The sequence below is a fragment of the Chionomys nivalis genome, chromosome 26 (assembly GCF_950005125.1).
Source record: "Chionomys nivalis chromosome 26, mChiNiv1.1, whole genome shotgun sequence".
NCBI classification, from domain to species: Eukaryota; Metazoa; Chordata; class Mammalia; order Rodentia; family Cricetidae; genus Chionomys; species Chionomys nivalis.
Window position 1 is genome coordinate 11,347,976 of NC_080111.1, and position 17,913 is coordinate 11,365,888.

A 17,913-nucleotide genomic window follows, 5' to 3' on the forward strand; every position below is an offset into this window, starting at 1 on the left:
TGATGAAAAGATGCAGGGATCTAAAATAACCCAAACACTACTACAGGGAATTCTCAATCTGTGTAGTAGTGAGGTTCTGCAGTCATAGAATACTGACTTGGTGCATACAGTCACCGCCCTTTGTTGTTTTTTTAAAAAAATATTTATTTATGATGTGTACAGCATTCCTTCCATGTGTGCCCGCAAGCCAGAAGGGGGCGCCAGGTCTCATTATAGATGGCTGTGAGCCACCATGTGGTTCCTGGGAATTGAACTCAGGACCTCTGGAAGAGCAGTCAGTGCTCTTAACCACTGAGCCATCTCTCCAGCCCCCATTGAAGGATTGGCTCTGGAACACTGACCACATCCCCTTTGCCCATACTCAGATCTGTGAAGGCTCAAGTTCTTTCTTTAGCATAGTTAGCATATTTGCATGTAACCCATGCATATCCTCCTGGGATCTGAATCCTTAAATCCTGTCTGGATTACTTATAATCACTACTATCACAGTGCCATGCTATATAAATAGATGTTCAACTGCTATTGGTGTAATGAGAGCAGCGTTGCGTCGTACCACCCTGAACGTGTCCAATCTCATGGGGAACAAAGATAGCATCAGAAGTCGGTGCGTGTCTCATATAGACCTGTGTTTGTATTAAGATATTTCCCATCCTCAATTGAGTTTGTGGCTATAGAACCAAAGGATGCGGGAGGCTTCCTGCACTGTACCATGGCTTTTGTGGTTCCCAGCAGCCTCTGGTCACAGTGTGTTTGGTCAGTCCTCAATTCATGGCCTCACTTATGTTAGTTTGTATTGTTTAGTTAACACTGGACTTATAACAGCACAACTCCTCTTGCCTGGGAAAACCTTATTTAGCACAAATGCTTCCCCTGTAGGGCCCATTAAGAGCCTCTTACGCTTAAGATCAGTTGCCGACAGCATTTCAACACTACATTTGGAGCCATTTTAAAATGCGAAACCACTAATACAGATATCCCAGATATCCCAACTGCGAAAGACGAGGGCCATTATAAGGAGACTTTATTTTTTTTCTAACCGTATGAAAGCTTGAAAGAGACAGAGCATTGCCTTGCTTGACCTTAGTTAGGACTCTGAGTATTGGGCAATTCAGAGCTTTGCTACTCTCTGTATCTCCACAAATGACCATTAAAATGTTGCAAGGATTAATCTGAGGGTTACATAGAAATTTAGGGATGTTGCAGACTTACTGCGCAAAGAATTGCTAAGGAATAAAGCTGGATTGTATTTTCCATTAAGCCAATCCCAAGAAACAAAGAAGACGTAAAATTAAATACCGCAATAAAATTATTCTGCAATAAGGATGGCTCTGATTCTGTCATATAATCACAGTGTAGATGGGGCTAGAGGGTAATGGCTTTCTAATTAAAAAAAAACCAGATGGGGGGCACTGGAAAAAATGTCTGACTGTAACTTTCTTGCCACAAATTTAGATCCCCAAAACCCCAGTAAAAAACCCAGTGCAGTGGTGTGCTCTTGTAACTCTGTCCCTGGGGAGGTGGAGATAGGGGGAATCCTGGAGCTAGGTTGTCCTAGGTTGTATAAGAAAGCAAGCTGAGCAAGCCATGGGAAGTGAGCCTGTAACCAGCATTTTTTCATGGTCTCTGCTTTAGTTCCTGCTTCTCGATTCCTGCCAGAAGTTTCTGCCATGGCCTCCTTCACTGATAGAGTATGACTGAGTTGTGGAAGCCAAATAAACCCTTCCCCAAACTGCATTTGGTCATGGTGCTTTTCTCGCAGCCGCAAAGACCAAACTAAGATACACATTTACACATGAAATGTGTGTTTTGTTAAAGGCCAAATGTCTTTGTTATCTTTAGTTTTCAGTTTGGTGCAGCCAGGAGTCAGCTGAGAGGGAAGCATCTTATAAGGAGAAATACTGTTGAGCACATTGGTCTGTGGATGTGTCTGTGGGGGATTATCTTCATTGTTAACTGATGGAGGAGGGAGGGGCCAGCACAGTGGGTGGTTCCATCCCTGGGCAGTGACTCCTAGACTGCAGAGAAAGCTAGCTAAGCATGAGCCTGCAGGAAGGAGCCAGCAAACATTGTTCCTCAGTGCCATCTTTGCTGGATAGTCTTGTCAACTGTACACAAGCTGGAGCCATATTAGAGGAGGTGACCTCAATTAAGAAAACGCCTCTATTAAATCAGGTTTTAGACAAATGTGTTGGGCATTCTCTGAATTAGTTATTAATTGGGCAGGGCCCATCCCATTGTGCATGGCGCTATCCCTGGACTGGTGGTCCTGGGTTTGATAAGAAGCAGGTAGAACAAGCCAGTCAGCAGCACCCATCCACGGCCTTTGCCTCAGTTCCTGCCTCCAGGTCCCTGCCTGGTTTGAGTTCCGGCTTTTTCTCAGCAGGCTGTAATTCTGGATGTATCAGCCAAATAAACCCTTTCCTCCCCAACTTGCTTTTGGTCATGAAGTAATATCATAGCCATAGTAACCCTAAGGCATGTCTGCTTCAAGTTCTTGTCCTGCCTCAGCGACGGGCTGTGACCGGCAAGTGTAAGCTGAAATAAACTCTTTGCTCCCCGGAGCTGGATTTGGACAAGGTGCTTCATCATTCTGTAGCCATAGAATGAAACTAGAGCAGGAAGCAGACAGTAGTGTGTGCTCCAAACCCCCCTGATACTAGGCAGTACAGTAGGAAACAGGAACTGAAGCTGAGACATTAATGTTTAAGTGTTACGTTTTCTCAGTAGTTCTTTTTGTATCGAGAAAATTTTGACTTGTGCATTGGATTTTGTTTTACTTTGTACAGCATGCGGGGGTGGGGGTGTTCTATAAAATAATTAGCGTTTATTGTTTAGTTTTGACAGGTTGCAATTATGTGTCTTAGAACCTTGGTTATGATATTCCAAGCCATGGTGGGCTTTTAAAATAACACTTAATGCAACAGAAGCAAAAGCAGCGGAGTGGGGTTGCTGCTTGCCATTACTAGGGCAGCAGGCATATTGTATTCAGCTGTGACAAAGTATTGCTTTTGACATGTGCTTTCTTGTTAACCAGAGTAATGGCAGTGTGCCGGAAAGCCAAGCAGGAAAAGGCTCTGAAAGCAGAGAGTAAATATTTCAGGCTGTGCGGCCCACACGGTCTCTGTGGCAACTAGTCAGTTCTCTGGTGGTTGTCTGGGAACAGCCGAAGCCAAAATGTAAATGCATTGAACATGGCTGTGATCCAATAAAACTTTATTGATGACGTGGAAATTGGAATTTCATATCGTTCTTCTCCATCGTACAGATTCTGATATTGTTTTGATTCTTCCTCCCGCTATTGAAAGCTATAAAACGATCCTGAGCTTGATAACGAACAAAGTAGAAATAGGTGGGAGGGCAGATTTGGCCTCTGGCATTTGTTGCCAATTCTTGTTTAAGATTTTATGTTGTTAAAATTATGTCATGTGTCAGGTGTGCTGGAACACAACTCTAAACCTCTGCACTGTGAAAGTCATCCCTGAAAAACCACAGGATGTAAAGGGATTCACCCTGCCCACCAGGTCTTAAGAAACATGGGACTCACTTCCTCATTCTGCCTCCCACGCATCCCTTGTAACAGGTGCTGGACAGACCCATAGGTCTAGTTGAGAATCCCTTCTGCTTCCTGGGCTGTCTCCTAGTTGACCTTTACCTCTTGAATGATTTGCATTTAAACAAGCTAGTCAGAGCCCCCAAGCATCCTCTTTGTCAGCCACCCCCTTTCATGTCTCCAGGTGTCAAAACAAAATCTTAATCTGTGCCTTAAAAACCCTCCCACATAGCTCATGTCCTTGTCCCTGTACCCCGTCTTCATAATCAAGAACACTGCAGTAAAGAAACCCCACAATATTTTTATTCTTTATACTATATATACATATGTATACATGTGTGTGACATATTATAGATGTGCTTATTATATTTTGGTAACATGACAAGAATCCATACATGGAGGGAAAATAGCTTCAGGTTGCATTCTAGTAGTGCTAAATATTGTGTGACTTTAGAAAAATTATCCAAGCTTTCTGAGTCAGGCTACTGGTCCCCAAGTGGTAGACCAGTTGGTACTCATCATGGTTGGCTTTGGAAAACTACATAGTAGATATAAAAGATGCCTGGACTGTAGAAGTGTTTCAGCTGCTTAGTCAATCAATGAAAGTTTAAACTAGGCTTTCTTTAAAAGTCTTGGTTAAAAGTACCCTGAAGAAAGTCAAGCCTGGTTAACAGGATGTTTTCAATGTATTCATTTGTGTTTGGTAAACGCCAACATGCAGATCAAATCCTCCCCTCTTCCCTTTAGGAGCTTAGCCCAGTGCTTGCTGTGGATCTCTGCATCTGCTTCCATTGGTTACTGAAGGGAGGGTAGAAGGGGAGGAGGATGGGAAGGGGAAGGAGGAACATGAAGGAATGGGATGGTCAAGGTGGGGGAAATACAGAGAGGGAGAACGAGGAAAGAGATATGTTGAATGAAGGAGCCATTATGGGGCTAGTAAGATACCTGGCATTAGGGAAATTCCCAGGAATCCACAAGGATGACCCCAGCTAAGACCCTAAGCAGTAATGGAGAGGGTGCCCAAACTGGCCTTGCCCTGTAGTCAGATTGATGACTACCTTAATTAATATCATAGAACCTTCATCCTACTTAAAATATTTTTATAGCAGTAGTCTTCGGCTTTTCTCTAGGTCCCTGGGCTATCTGTTCTCAGGTTCATGGTCACCCAAGCAGTGTGGATACGGGCTCCATTCCATGGAGTAGACCTTAAGTCAAATTAGATTTTGGTTGGTTACTCCCACAATTTGTGTCACCAGCGTGTCTTGCAGGTAGGATGTCATTGTAGATCCAAGGGCTTTGTGGCTGGGTTGGTCTTCACATTTCCCTTTTGGTAGAGAACTTTTCTGTACCAAAGATGCTAGCATGTATAGGTGAAGGCTCCATGTAGACCCAAATCAGCTTTTTCACATTCAATGTATGGGTATTGTCAGTTTATGGAAAGCAACTTACAGTCTAGGCAATAGCGTGCGTTACTTTGGTATTCCATGGGACCCCTTTGGCCAACAACTTAATTAGATGTAACCCAATCCTCATACTAATGTCTCCCCCATTATTTGACAACTTTACTTTGATTACCTTAATATTTATGTATTTTAGGAAGTTTCTACCGTATTAGGTTTTCATACTACTGTTCAAATGGCTCTTAATTTTACCTGTATCTCCCTCATCCCTCCCTCTGTTCCCCCTCCTCACTTGATCTTCCTGTTCCTGTACCCTCCTACAGATCCATAACTATCTGTTCTATGTCCCTTTCATAGGGAGATCAATCTGTCTCTTTCTCTATATCTTGTCCCTTTCTGTATATCTATACACTATGGTTCTATGGATTATAGCTTGGTTATCATTGACTTAACAGCTAATATCCTCATATAAGCAAATATTTTCTCTTCCTGGGTCTTGGTTACCTCATTCAGGATGATTTTTTCTACTTCTATCAGTTTACCTGCAAATTTCATGATTTCATTTTTGGGTTTTTGTTTTGTTTTGTTTCTTTGTTTGTTTTTTGAGATAGGGTTTCTTTGTAGCATTAGAGCCTATACTAAAATTCACTCTGTAGACCATGCTGAACTCTAACTCAGAGATCTGCCTACCTCTGCCTCCTGAGTGCTGGGATTAAAGGTGTGTGCCACCACCACCCACTGGTTTCATTTTTTAATGACTGAGTAATACTCTATTGTATAAATGTACCACATTTTCTTTATCCAATTTTCTGTTGAGGGGCAACTAGGGAGTTTTTAATTTCTGGCTTCTGTGAACAGTGCAGCAATGCACATAGATAGCCAAGTGTCTATATGGTAGGATTAAGTGTCCTTTGGGTATATAGTTGGATCTTGTGTTACAGCTGGATCTTGAGGTAGATCAATTCCTATCTTCCTGAAAATCTACCAAACTGATTTTGATACTGGCTATACAAGTTTGTACTCCCACCAGCAGTGGAGGAGTACACTTACTCTACATCCTCACAAACATGAACTGTTACTTGTTTTTATTGATTTTAGCCATTCTGACAGATACAAAATGAACTTTGAGATTTCATTTTGTATCTGTCAGAATGCCTAAAATCAATAAAACAAGTTACATCTAAAGTAGTTTTGATTTGCATTTCCCTGGTGGCTAAAGATGTTGACCATTTAAGTGTTTCTAAGCCATTTGAGTCTCATCTTTTGGGAATTCTCTGTTTAGATATGTTCCTTATTCTTATCCCATTTTTGTAGGCTGCCACTTTATCCAAATTTCCATGTCCTTTTTTGTGCCATGATAACGCATTAATTAATTAATTAATTGTTGATCATTGTGCCTGTGCTAATGGTGTTCTCTTCAGAAAGACTCGTCCTGTGCCAATGAGTTCAAGGATATTGTCCACTTTTTCTTCTGTTAAGTTCAGTGTATCTAGTTTTATGTTGGGGTCTTTGTTTCATTGGAGTTGAGTTTTGTACAGGGTAATAAATATGGGTTCATTTGTATTCTTCTACATGCAGTTTGACCAGTATCATTTGTTAAAGATGCCATCTTTTTTCCGTTGTATATTTTGGCTTCTTTATAAAAAATTAGGCATCCAGGGGCTGGAGAGATGGCTCAGCAGTTAAGAGGACATGCTGCTCTTCCAGGGGACCCAGGTTCAATTTCCAGCACCCACATGGCAGCTCACAACTGTCTGTAACCGTAAGACCTGGCACCCCCACACATACATTCAGGCAAAATATCAATTGCATGAAATAAAAATAAAATGAATTATTAAAAATGTAAGTCCATGGGTCTGTGAGTTTATGTCTGGGTCTTCATTTTGAGTTCATCGATCAACATGTCTGTTTAGTGTCAATAATATACTGTTTTTATTACTATAGCTCTGTAGTATAAATTGAAACCAAGGATAGTTAATCCTCCAGCAGCTGTTTTATGATTAGGAATACTTTAGCTATCCTGTTTTTTTGTGTGTTTCCATATGAAGCCGAAAATTGTCTTTTCAAGGTCTATGAATTTTGTGGGAATTTTGGTAGGGATTGCCTTGAATCTATAAATTGCTTTTAATAGGATAGTCATTTTTACTATATTTAATCCTACCAAGCCATGAACATGGGAGATCTTTCCTTCCTCTATCTTCTTCAGTTTCTTCAATGACTTAAAATTTTTATCAGAGAAGTCTTTCACTTTCTTGGTTACAGTTACACCAAGATATTTTATATTGTTAGAGGTTATTATATATCCCCTTGATTTCTTTATCATTTTATTTGTCCTTTATATATGGAGGACTACAGATTTTTGTGAATTAATTTTTTTATTCAGCTACTTTGTTGAAAGTGTTTATATGTTGATTACATACATTACATGGTTACCAAACTATGTAACCATGGGTACTATTATACATGGAGACTTCCTTTTCTGGCCTAATTTATTTGCTGTCCGATATGCTTCTTATACTTTGATACCATCTCCTTCAGGTTAGGGATGTTTTCTTTTGTGATTTTGTTGACTGTATTTTTGTGCCTTTGATCTGGATTTCTTTTCCTTTCTCCACAGTGTGCAGATATGTTCAGATAATAACAATATATCAAATTTATGACATTCACATTTTAAAACATTGTCAAATTAAAACACTATATGCTGATGGAAAATGAAATAGTCTCTCATGTATTTATGGTGATTATGTAAATAAATACAGTCTTTACAAAAAGCAACCTGGAATTATATATCGGGAATCTTTAAAATATCCACGATATTTAACTATGAACTCTATATTATAGGTTGGGGTTGTGGCAGGGTTGCTGAGCACTAGTGGAGACATATTGTTCTGGCTGTTACTGTGTTTGTACACTGGCATTTACACACCTGGGCTTGGCAGGATTGTGATTTTAGGTGTAGCTATCTGGTCTTATCTTCACTGGGTGGGTGTTTTGTTTCTTGGTTTCTGTTGCCTGCTCTGGTTCTTAAGGAAGTGTGGTTGTGCATTTCTTGGTAGGAAATTCTTCAGGGATTTTTATAGGTGTGGCCCCTAGAAAGGGGTTCAGATGAAATGTGATTCTAGGTGTGGCCATCTGACACTTAGAACTGAGGATGGGATAGGTTGGGTGGGGGACAGACTGGGGGATGGTTACTGGCTGGAGGAATGTGAAGTGTTCCATCCGGGGATCTGCTTAGTCCCCTGGGAATGGGGCACAGAGCGAGGAGACTGGGGATGAGACTGGGAGATTGCACTGGAGGAGCTGAGGGACAGGGAGAGTGTGCAGTTATCCTGCCGATTTCCCCGGCTGGAGTGCGCAGGTGCCGCTTCCCTGAGCCCCCTGGCAGCTCTCTCCACAGCCCCTTGTGTCCCCTCTGGTGCTGCAGCTGGCCACTCTTAGCCCGAATTGCTTTTAGGACCTCAAAATTATTTTCTTATGCCTGCTTTTGACATCCATCTTTTTGTCCCTCGTTCATCCTCTTACAGAACTTAGACATAGAGAAGTAAATTATCCTGGTCCCACCGCAGGAATATCCAGGCAGTTCTTCTTTCCCATTGGCTCATCAGTGGAAAACAACATATTAAACTCGTGAACAGGACAGAGTTTTATTTCATCTCTGCTCTTCTGCGGGGCCCCTCTCTCCTCCGAGTGGGCTATGTTTTATTATCAGGACTTTCTGGTGCAGAGCTGTGAGCCTAGGTTTCTGGGTTTTCGTGACCCCTGCTTTTAGCATTTCCATCCGGGGTTCTGTGGGTTGCTGTCTCTGGCTTTGCATAAACACAAACAAAGCAATTTTCGGAGCCAAGATTTTGCTCAGTGCGCAAGAATGACAACGTAACGTGTGGAAACAGATGGAGTTGAGGATTACTGCGACTCTGACTCACTGCCTGCTTCAGACAGATACATCCTATCCAGACGACTCTTTCTGTGGAAATCCGAAGTTCTTGAAAATATGGTTCTATTTATTAATATTTTTAATTAAAAATTCATATAATATAGTATGGATTATGCTTTATATAAACTGATGTTTGTGGAGTGGTACCTGCATGGTGCTTGTAACGTCTTCTTAGTAGGTAGTTACATAATTACTTTTAAAACTAAAGTGCTTTGTGATCAGTGTGACACACAACAGTGAAAACCAGTGAAGGTCGTCCTGTTGACACGGCACCCTGTTTCCCAAAGCGGGAATAATTTGCCAATTGTGGTATGATATCATAATCGGGGATTGGCATGTTGAAATGTTCAGTTCTAAAAGTTGCATGTTGCTGCATGTATGCATGTATTCCTACACACACACACACACACACACACACACACGAAGATGCTGTTAGAGAAACTAACAGAGATGACTTAGGTTGCCCTTTTCGAAGACTGCCCACCCTATTCCTGCGCCCTCTACCCATCTCTTAGTCCTGGCACCCATTAGTCTGGCTTCAATTCTTAAGTTTTGACAATTCAGAATATTTCATTCATAAAATAAGGTGGGGTGTAATCTTGTAAAATTTTCCTTTTTAAAAATTCAGCACAATTCCCTGAAGATTCATTTGTGCTATTGATTATGACAGTACTTAGTGCTTTTTCATTGCAGAGTAGCAGTCTGTGGTGTGCTGGCTCCGGGCATATGTGGTCCATAGCCCATCTAGTGGTGCTAGGTTCTGTTAGCTACACAGTAAAAGATGCTTACCATAGACAGTAGACATAGAAGAGAGGTGACCGTGTTTCCTGACTTCTCTTGTCACCCCACTGCGGTGAGGATAAGTAGAACAGAGCAGCTGCCACTGTGGCAGCCAAGAAGCTGAGAAGGGGGTGCCTGCCTTCCAGGCTTCCTGCTTCCCCTCTTCTCCATCTGGACCCCCAGCCTGGGAGATTACGCCACCCACGTTTAGCGTCAGTGTCCGAATTACTTATCCCACTCAAGAAATACCCTCGCAAAACACGTGCAGGCATAAAGGGGTGCTTTAGTCACCGATCTAGGCCATCGCCCTTAGCCGTCATAAGCGCCCGCACTTTTCTTAAGGGGAGCTGCTACTTTGATTTCTCCCTTCCCTCCTCCCTGCCTTCCCTCTTCTTCCTTTCTCTTTTTTCCTTGCTTTTCTCCACCTCTACTATTCTTGTTCTTCAAGTATTTTTCCCATGGTTCCCTAAATGTCTCATAATTTTTGAATAGTGTCGCTCTCCCAAAATTAGCTCTTCCCCTTCATTTCTCCTCTCCTCCCCTCATCCCACCTCTTCCTTATTCCTCCCCCTCATCCCACCTCTTTCTTAGCCCTCCCCCTCATGCTGCCTCTTTCTTAATCCTCCCCCTCATCCCACCTCTTCCTTTGTCCTCCCCTTCATCCCACCTCTTCCGTAGTCCTCCCCTTATCCCACCTCTTCTTTAGTCCTCCCCTTATCCCACCTCTTCCTTAGTCCTCCTCCTCACCCCACCTCTTTCTTAGTCCTCCCCTTGTCCCTCCTCTTACTTAACCCCCCCTCATCCCGCCTCTTCCTTAGCCCTCCCCCTCATCCTACCTCTTCCTTAGTCCTCCCCTTATCCCTCCTCTTACTCAACCTTCCCCCTCATCCCACCTCTTCTTAGTCCTCCCCTTATCCCTCCTCTTCCTTAACCTTCCTCCTCATCCTGCCTCTTCCTTAACCCTCCCCCATCCCACCTCTTCCTTATCCTTCCCTCATCTCACCTCTTCCTTAGCCCTCCCCCTCATCCCACCTCTTCCTTAACCCTCCCCCTCATTCCACCTCTTCTTTAGTCCTCTCCCTCATCCCATCTCTTCCTTAGTCCTCCCCCTCATCCATCCTCCTCTGAAGTGTAAAAACCTAGAATCCCAAATGTCTCATTCTGGTCAGTTATTTTCAGAAATGTTTTTTAAAGAACCTTCGATCTTAACTTTGCCTCTCAATAAAGATATCACTATATGTGTTTTGGGGGGGGAATCACGATAGGAAAACTGTATTATTTTGTGTGACAGTTTACATAGCATCATTTCAGTTTTCTGATTTCTTTAAGACTTTAAGGTCTTTAAGACCTTGGTACTTTATTCCACTCTTCAGAATGACTCCAAAGTGCTTTCTTCCCATATCCATCCTCACCCGCGGTTCGGCATCGCCACATAGGTGATTTCTTAGGCAGGTGCTGCCCCACTGCTTCTGCCCTTTTGCCTTCTTGGACTAGACCCGGTTCAGCCTTACTTGTACTTGAGGTTTAGAACCTGGAACACTGGTAGGCAGGTGTTAGCCACCAACTCCTTTTCAGTTGTTGGGTAAAATAAATGGAGGTATGAGTGAACACTTATTCCTCATAATATAAAAGACTCTTGCTAAAATCCTTACAGAAATGAGTGGATAACATTAATCTCTGTGTTGGCATTTCATTTGTGTGCTAATAAATGAAACTTGCCTGGAGATCATATAGTAAAACAGCCCCACTGGTCAGCCTTACAGACCAGGCAGTGGTGACACACACCTTTAATCCCAGTAGTCACACTAGTTGCTATAGAAACTGGGTGACACCTTTAATTTCAGTGATGCACACCTTTAATCCCTAGAGGGGATTATAAAACGGGAGGAGTCAGCTCTCAGTCTCATTCTGAGACTCCCGGAGGCAGGATCGCCTTTTTGGACTGAGGTAGAGGTAAGAGCCAATGGTTGGCTGTTTTGTATTTCTGACCTTCAGGTTGAACTCCAGTTTCTCTCTCTGAGTTCTTAATAATCAAGTGTCCAATCTCTCTTAATTTTCCAGGTGATTTTTGAAGTGGTAACCTCTGGACACCAAGGCTACCTTGCTATTGATGAAGTTAAGGTGTTAGGACATCCATGCAGTAAGTAACTTTGCTTTTAAATGTTGGGGTTCATCACTGGGACACATTTACACTATAGACTGAAAGACGGGAGGAAACTCAGAGAGATGCTGTCCTGTCAAGAGTTTCATGGCAGGCTCTGGATGCAGGTCCAGCTGTGGATGCACCGCTGTGTGAAGTTGGTGTGCAAATGCAGATACTTTGATAGCTCTGAAAATGCAAAGCAGGTGTGAGAGACATTTGGATTTCTATTTTCAATATTAGCACAGAATTAAATGTGGCAGGTTGGCACATTCCATTCCCAAATCGAGGATGTTTCTATCCCTGTTCCCAAGTTTTTGTCACACAGTTCCAAACAGTATGGACCCAATAGACTTAGTACCTACCGAATATAAAGTCCCTTCCTTAGCCATCTGTCAGCACCAGATTTGCCTGTCCCTTCTCTTTACAAATTTGTACTTTACAAATGTTCACTATGGGAGAAAGGACCTTTATAGAAAGCTAAGATGAGGCTGAGGAGGTGGGTAAACTGAGGCCAAGTCAGCAGACCGCAGGTACCACCGTGGCAGAGGAGCTGGCTATATATCCGCCTCTTGGCCCTTGGGAGGTGGATGCTTGTCCAGGATCTGGAACTTTTCCACTGCTCTTGAACCTTTCTTTCCTTGCCTTAGGTACAAAACCTGGACAGGATCGTTCAGGATGGGTCAAATGCCCACTCCCTTCAATCAGTTGATGTAATTCGGGAAAGTAGGGATAGTATTCCCATTGTTATGGGTTCCAGGCCAGGATTTTTTTTAAACTAAAGAATCTACTGTATTGGACAGTGAAACACAAAAAACAACCTGTATATGTATATGTGTATACACACACATGTATGTATGTATGTCTATTTGCATGTGGGTTTGTGTATATGTCTGTCTGTCTGTATGTGTATGTATGAATATGCATGTGTATATACATATATGTATATGTGTGGGTATATGTGTATATGTGTGAATGCATGTGTGTGAGTGTGTTTGTACATGTGTGAACTATGTTTCTTGTAAGTAGTATGTATTCATAATGTTAGTTATAGCAACACTGTTAGTTTTGCCTTCCATATATTCTAATAAGTGGTATTCATTTGTCTACATTTTTCTGTGTTTCTGTTCCATGATGTCCACTGACAGTTGGTACACAGAACCCAGAATCCATGGATGCCCTAATAGGAGAGGGACACAGTCTTTGCATCCTCCTTGAGTCTTTGAATCATTTCTTAGCTACTTACAATAACAAGTACAATGTAAAGGCTTTGTAATAGTAAATGTGGCAGGGAGGGACCGTGGAATATACTCAGTAAAGACTCCTTTGTTCCTCATTGTTTCTCTTCATGTTGACTGAGTCTGCATGTGCAGTTTGTGGATATGGAGCGCTAGCATAGTCTTATTTGGGTTTTCTCCCTCTTTCCACTTGCATTTTTAAGATGAATCCTTAGCATTCAGCCATAGGAACATAGCACAGCTTGTACTTATTTTTGAAAATTTGGTGACTTCTCCTCCTCTGCTTTTGTTTATTAAAATTATTATTGTGGTCCAGCTTGTGTGTGTGTGCATCTGTGAGAAAAATATGTGTATATGTCTAAGAAGCCAAGTCCCTGGAATGTGGGGAGATGCGGTGTTAGATTTATCAGTTGCCCCCAAATTGCTGGGAGAAGTATCTGAACCAATTTGCATCCCACCAATGGTGTGTGGGTATTTTATTTCCCCTGTATCCTTTCTCAAGACTGATGATACTGTAAGTTTACATCCCACCAATGGTGCATGAACATTTTATTTCCCCTGTATCCTTTCCAAGACTGATAATGTAAGTTTGCATCCCACCAATGGTGTGTGGATATTTTATTTCCCCTGTATCCTTTCCCAAGACTGATACTGTAAGTTTGCATCCCACCAAGGATGCATGAACATTTGATTTCCCCTGTATCCTTACTCAAGACTGATACGTTTAGAGTTTACATTTTTGGCCATCTGAGTGATGGCAGCCTACTTTATTTTTTGAATGCCTGGCATGCAAAGAAATTGGCAAGTTGCTACATTCCCTGGGTCTCTGCTGATGGCCCCTTTCCAATCCATGAAAGAATGGTTAGATCCACAGTATTCAAATGCACGCACTTGCAAGGAGAGCTCAGCATTTTCTTGTTGCCTGAATTAGAACAGATCATTAGACAATCCTCTGTAGCTATAGGGGCCACCTGTGTGGTCATTATCCCACAGAGGTAGCACGACACAGTTGCCTCATTTCATCTACAGGGCCTTTACTCTCTCTGATGTCTTCTTCTGGTCCTCTGACCCAATGTGCAGGTTCACACACATCCATCATCTCGTTCATGACGAAAGCTGCCATTAATTTGGTCACAAGTCACATTTGCTGCTTCTTCTGTATCAGCAAGATAGGATGGGGGGAAGTTCACAGAGAATCTTCCAACTTTTTTTTTTCCACAAAAAGGTAAAATAAAAAAAATGAACGAGGCTGTAACTAGGTGAGACATTTGGGCAAGTTCAGGAAACAGAATATAATTATCTGAACTGGAACTTAGCCAAGTCCTTGCACCCAAGTCTGCAACTTTGAGACGTGCCCTGGGGTCTGCTAACATGTTTCTTCATGGCTTCTGAGTCACCATGTAAAAGAAGGACAGGAGATAACCCAAAAGTTTTGCACCTGTACTGAATGCTGAGGCCCTGATACGTCCTGCCTTCCTGTTTCTTAGAGCTAGCTGTCTTCAGGGACATGTGCTTCAGTGGGTACAGATGAGAGAACCTGCAGCCAGGCTTACCCAAAGCATCCTAAGCCTGCATCCTGGGTTTCTTCCTTCTACATAGGGCCTCTGGCTGGCATGTGAGTTCCTCAAATGCAGCCTTTTGCTTTCCACTGGGTTGCAGGCTGTGTGTTTATCATAAAGATTTTATGCTTAGCCTTTTTGTGCCTATGTCTTGCGATGTATGTGTTTTGGTGTTGTGGTGGCGTGCGTTCCTGTGGAGTCAGCTTCCCATGCCACTCGGGATGAATGTATGATTCCTCCTCTGTAGGTAAGCACACGCATACCTAATGGCTTCATGAGTTGCCTTAGGAGACACAGAAAGGAACGGCAGGCTGGTGACTGAGGGTTAGGGGGTGATGCATGTTTCAATAGCTTTGTGAACAGTACGTTGTAAGTGGGTTTATTAAAGCTCTTTGGTAGTTATTTCTTCCTGTAATCTGTGTGTCTGTGGGGGAAATGTACAGATAGAACCTGTAAGAATGAAGACATTGGATTTAAACTCAAAATAGAAAGCTTTATGTAGGTAAGATTTTGCGAGATTTCTTATCAAGATCGCTAAATAATGATCATTTGTTTTGAAAATTTGATGCTTGTTAATTTGGATTCTCAGAGGAGCCTAAATATTGCACATCTGAAGGATGTTTTCCATGAGGAGGCAGAGCTGCTGAGTCTCATCAACTTTACTGTCCAGGTCCCTGTTTGGACTCCTGGGTTTAGGAGCTGGCATCACTACAGTTTGCCTGCAGTTGTTTTTCTCATACAAGGATACAGATGCTCGTAAGATTGATATCACCTTAGTGACAGTAAGATGCAGGACCAGCCTGAACTGCATGCAGATGCTTGTGTGGAATCATCAGCTGTCTGGTTAAGACCCCCTTCTAACAAATGTAGATAATTCTTGAATTTGGTGTGCACACTAAAAGTGTATCTTGAGTTTGGTCCAGGAATCCCAGTAGGGAAAACTGAGAAGGATGTTGTCAGTTCCTGAAGCATCTCCTTTGTTTAAGCACATTGTGGCTGCATCTGCAAGTATTGTGTGGTACCTTGCCTTTTTGCCTGTGGCAGGTGCTCACTATGTAGATCAGGCTGTCCTTGAACTTGTGACCCTCAGATGGCAGGATTTCCAGTGCTGATTTCATGGGCACATGCCACCAATTAAAACTCTTGGAATTGCTATTATCGCCTCGTGGTGTTAATGTATATTTTCATGTGTTAGAAACCACAGATATCTTAACAGTTTTATTGAGATGTAATTTCCATGTCCTATAAATTCCTCCGTTAATGTGTTTGCTTGAGTTGTTGGTTATATTTTCATCCTCGCTGTACCTGAAGTCATGCGATAGGTTATGGTCAAAACACAGGGACACTTACAGCATTGCACAAACTTATCTTTAGTCTGTATTTATAAGCTGTGTATGAAACATCAATGAATTTAATGCACTTAAATCCCATATCCAAGGCGCACCCCTTATATGTATGCAAATACCGAAAAATCTGACAGTATTTAAAATTTGAAAACACTTTGGTCTCAGTATTTCAAAGAAGAGTTAGTTAACCTACATTATTATGATTAATTATCCATTTTTGTAACCACCCTTGAATTATTTACTGGGAAGTAGTAAATCCAAATAACTAAACTGATGGATTTCTTAAATTTGGGGGAGCTCATTTGTATCCACTTGAAATTCAGAGCATGCTTGCCAAGTATGTTTGCCAGTGTTGACCGGGTAGTTCTGAGCCCTCCTGTTTGTCAGCTTCCTCTCTTGTGGTGACAGCTAGGGAGATCTGTGCCATCACATAGAGATGTAAATGAAAATAAAAGGGTCAGAGCCTGCTCGATTTCTGCCCCTCTTCAGTTTGCTCTTTGATCTCACCAATTACCGCTCTCTGATTCTGTTGCTAGGATTTTGACACAGGCTTTGAAGAATCAATAGTAATGAAACATCTCCGAGGAGATCTGTGTCTTGGTCAATGATGACTCATGCCTTTGGGATCAAAGGCTGATCGGGGAATCAATTAATATTTGAGAACTTGGCTCTTTGTGCAAAGCAATGGAATGTAGCCGTCAGGAGGGAAAGGCAGAGCTGAACCAAGCCTGTTTGTTATTCAGGGAAGACAGTTTGTAGAGCTCCCGCAGACTTCACAGGGATCTGGTGGGGCATTTTGAAAGGGTACCCAGAAAATAAATGGGCCTATAAATTTAGAGAGAAAGAGGGAATGTTTCTTTTTGAATATGAGATGGGCTGGAATTTCCATTCTGAAGGTGCTATACTTGCAATTCCAATTACAGTAGTTTGGCAAAGTCGGTATTCCAGCTCAGCGTGGGTTCTAAACTTAACTGGACAGAGAGCTTTTTTTCTTGGACTCTTTTCCACTCTGAAAGAATGAGTCAGTTATTTTAAACAGAATTTTTTTGAGGGCTAAGCACCCAGAATGCCTTGCCCAAATCATCTTTTTAAAATCTTTATCTCACTCTTTTACATGAGTATTTTAAAAAGAAAAGATCTCGCTGGCCAGTGTCGGTGCACACATTTAATCCCAGCACCCAGGAGGCGGAGACAGCTGGATTTTGTTAGTCTAAGGCCAGCCTGGTCACAGAGTTGCCAGGGCTATACAGAGAAACCCTGTCTCAGAACCAAAACCAAAACAAATGAAAAGGGAAAAGAGGTGCTCTATTTCACAGAAAGAAAGTTCCACAAAGATTTGTGTGTGGGGACTTTTCCTATATTTGGAGGTAGTAAAGGCTGAGGAACTCAGAGATGTTGGACAGCCGGGAGGAGAAGGGTCTAGAGAAGTGGAGGATCAGGGCACAGACAGAAGATGTGGAGGGATAAGTATAAGGCACCACGAAGGAGAAGGACTCTTCCGCTTAGCTCTTAGTATTGAAAAAATTCGGTTCCCTACACAATCTGGGATAAACAAGACATGCAATTAATCTTGCAAGATGTAAAGTACCTGCTTCTTATAGGTGATTACTTAAAAGATGAAGGAGCTCCATTTCCGTACAATTTTTATTATGAACACCACAATAAAGCTTTTTTAACAGAAACAAAAACAGTGAAAAATCCACGCTGATTTTACATCTGTGTACTGCTAATGTCATCGTTTATCTTTAAGTACATTTATAAATAAGGTCTATCATATCAAGACAAAATCATTTCCCCCAAATACCACTTATAATTTCACATATCCATTTAGGGTTTCAGGCTAACGGCCCTCTTTCCTCCCCTCCACAGTGTATGCTTTAAAAGAATTCTATCTTAGGATGTACTTAGTCTCTCTTTGCCGATGAAGCACACTTGTTATCTTCACGAATGGCTTTCCTTCCAAGCT

The 17,913-nt window shown here is 42.1% G+C and overlaps 1 protein-coding gene across 3 annotated transcripts in view; it reads left to right on the forward strand.

The window, feature by feature from the left end:
• The window catches only part of Ptprm (protein tyrosine phosphatase receptor type M), a 698,790-nt gene that overhangs the window by 273,500 nt on the left and 407,377 nt on the right, over positions 1 to 17,913 (forward strand). For all 3 annotated transcript variants that reach the window (XM_057758864.1, XM_057758862.1, XM_057758863.1), the window contains exon 4: positions 11,726 to 11,804. In XM_057758864.1, the coding sequence (XP_057614847.1) occupies positions 11,726 to 11,804 (79 nt within the window). The remainder of the gene's footprint in view (positions 1 to 11,725; positions 11,805 to 17,913) is intronic.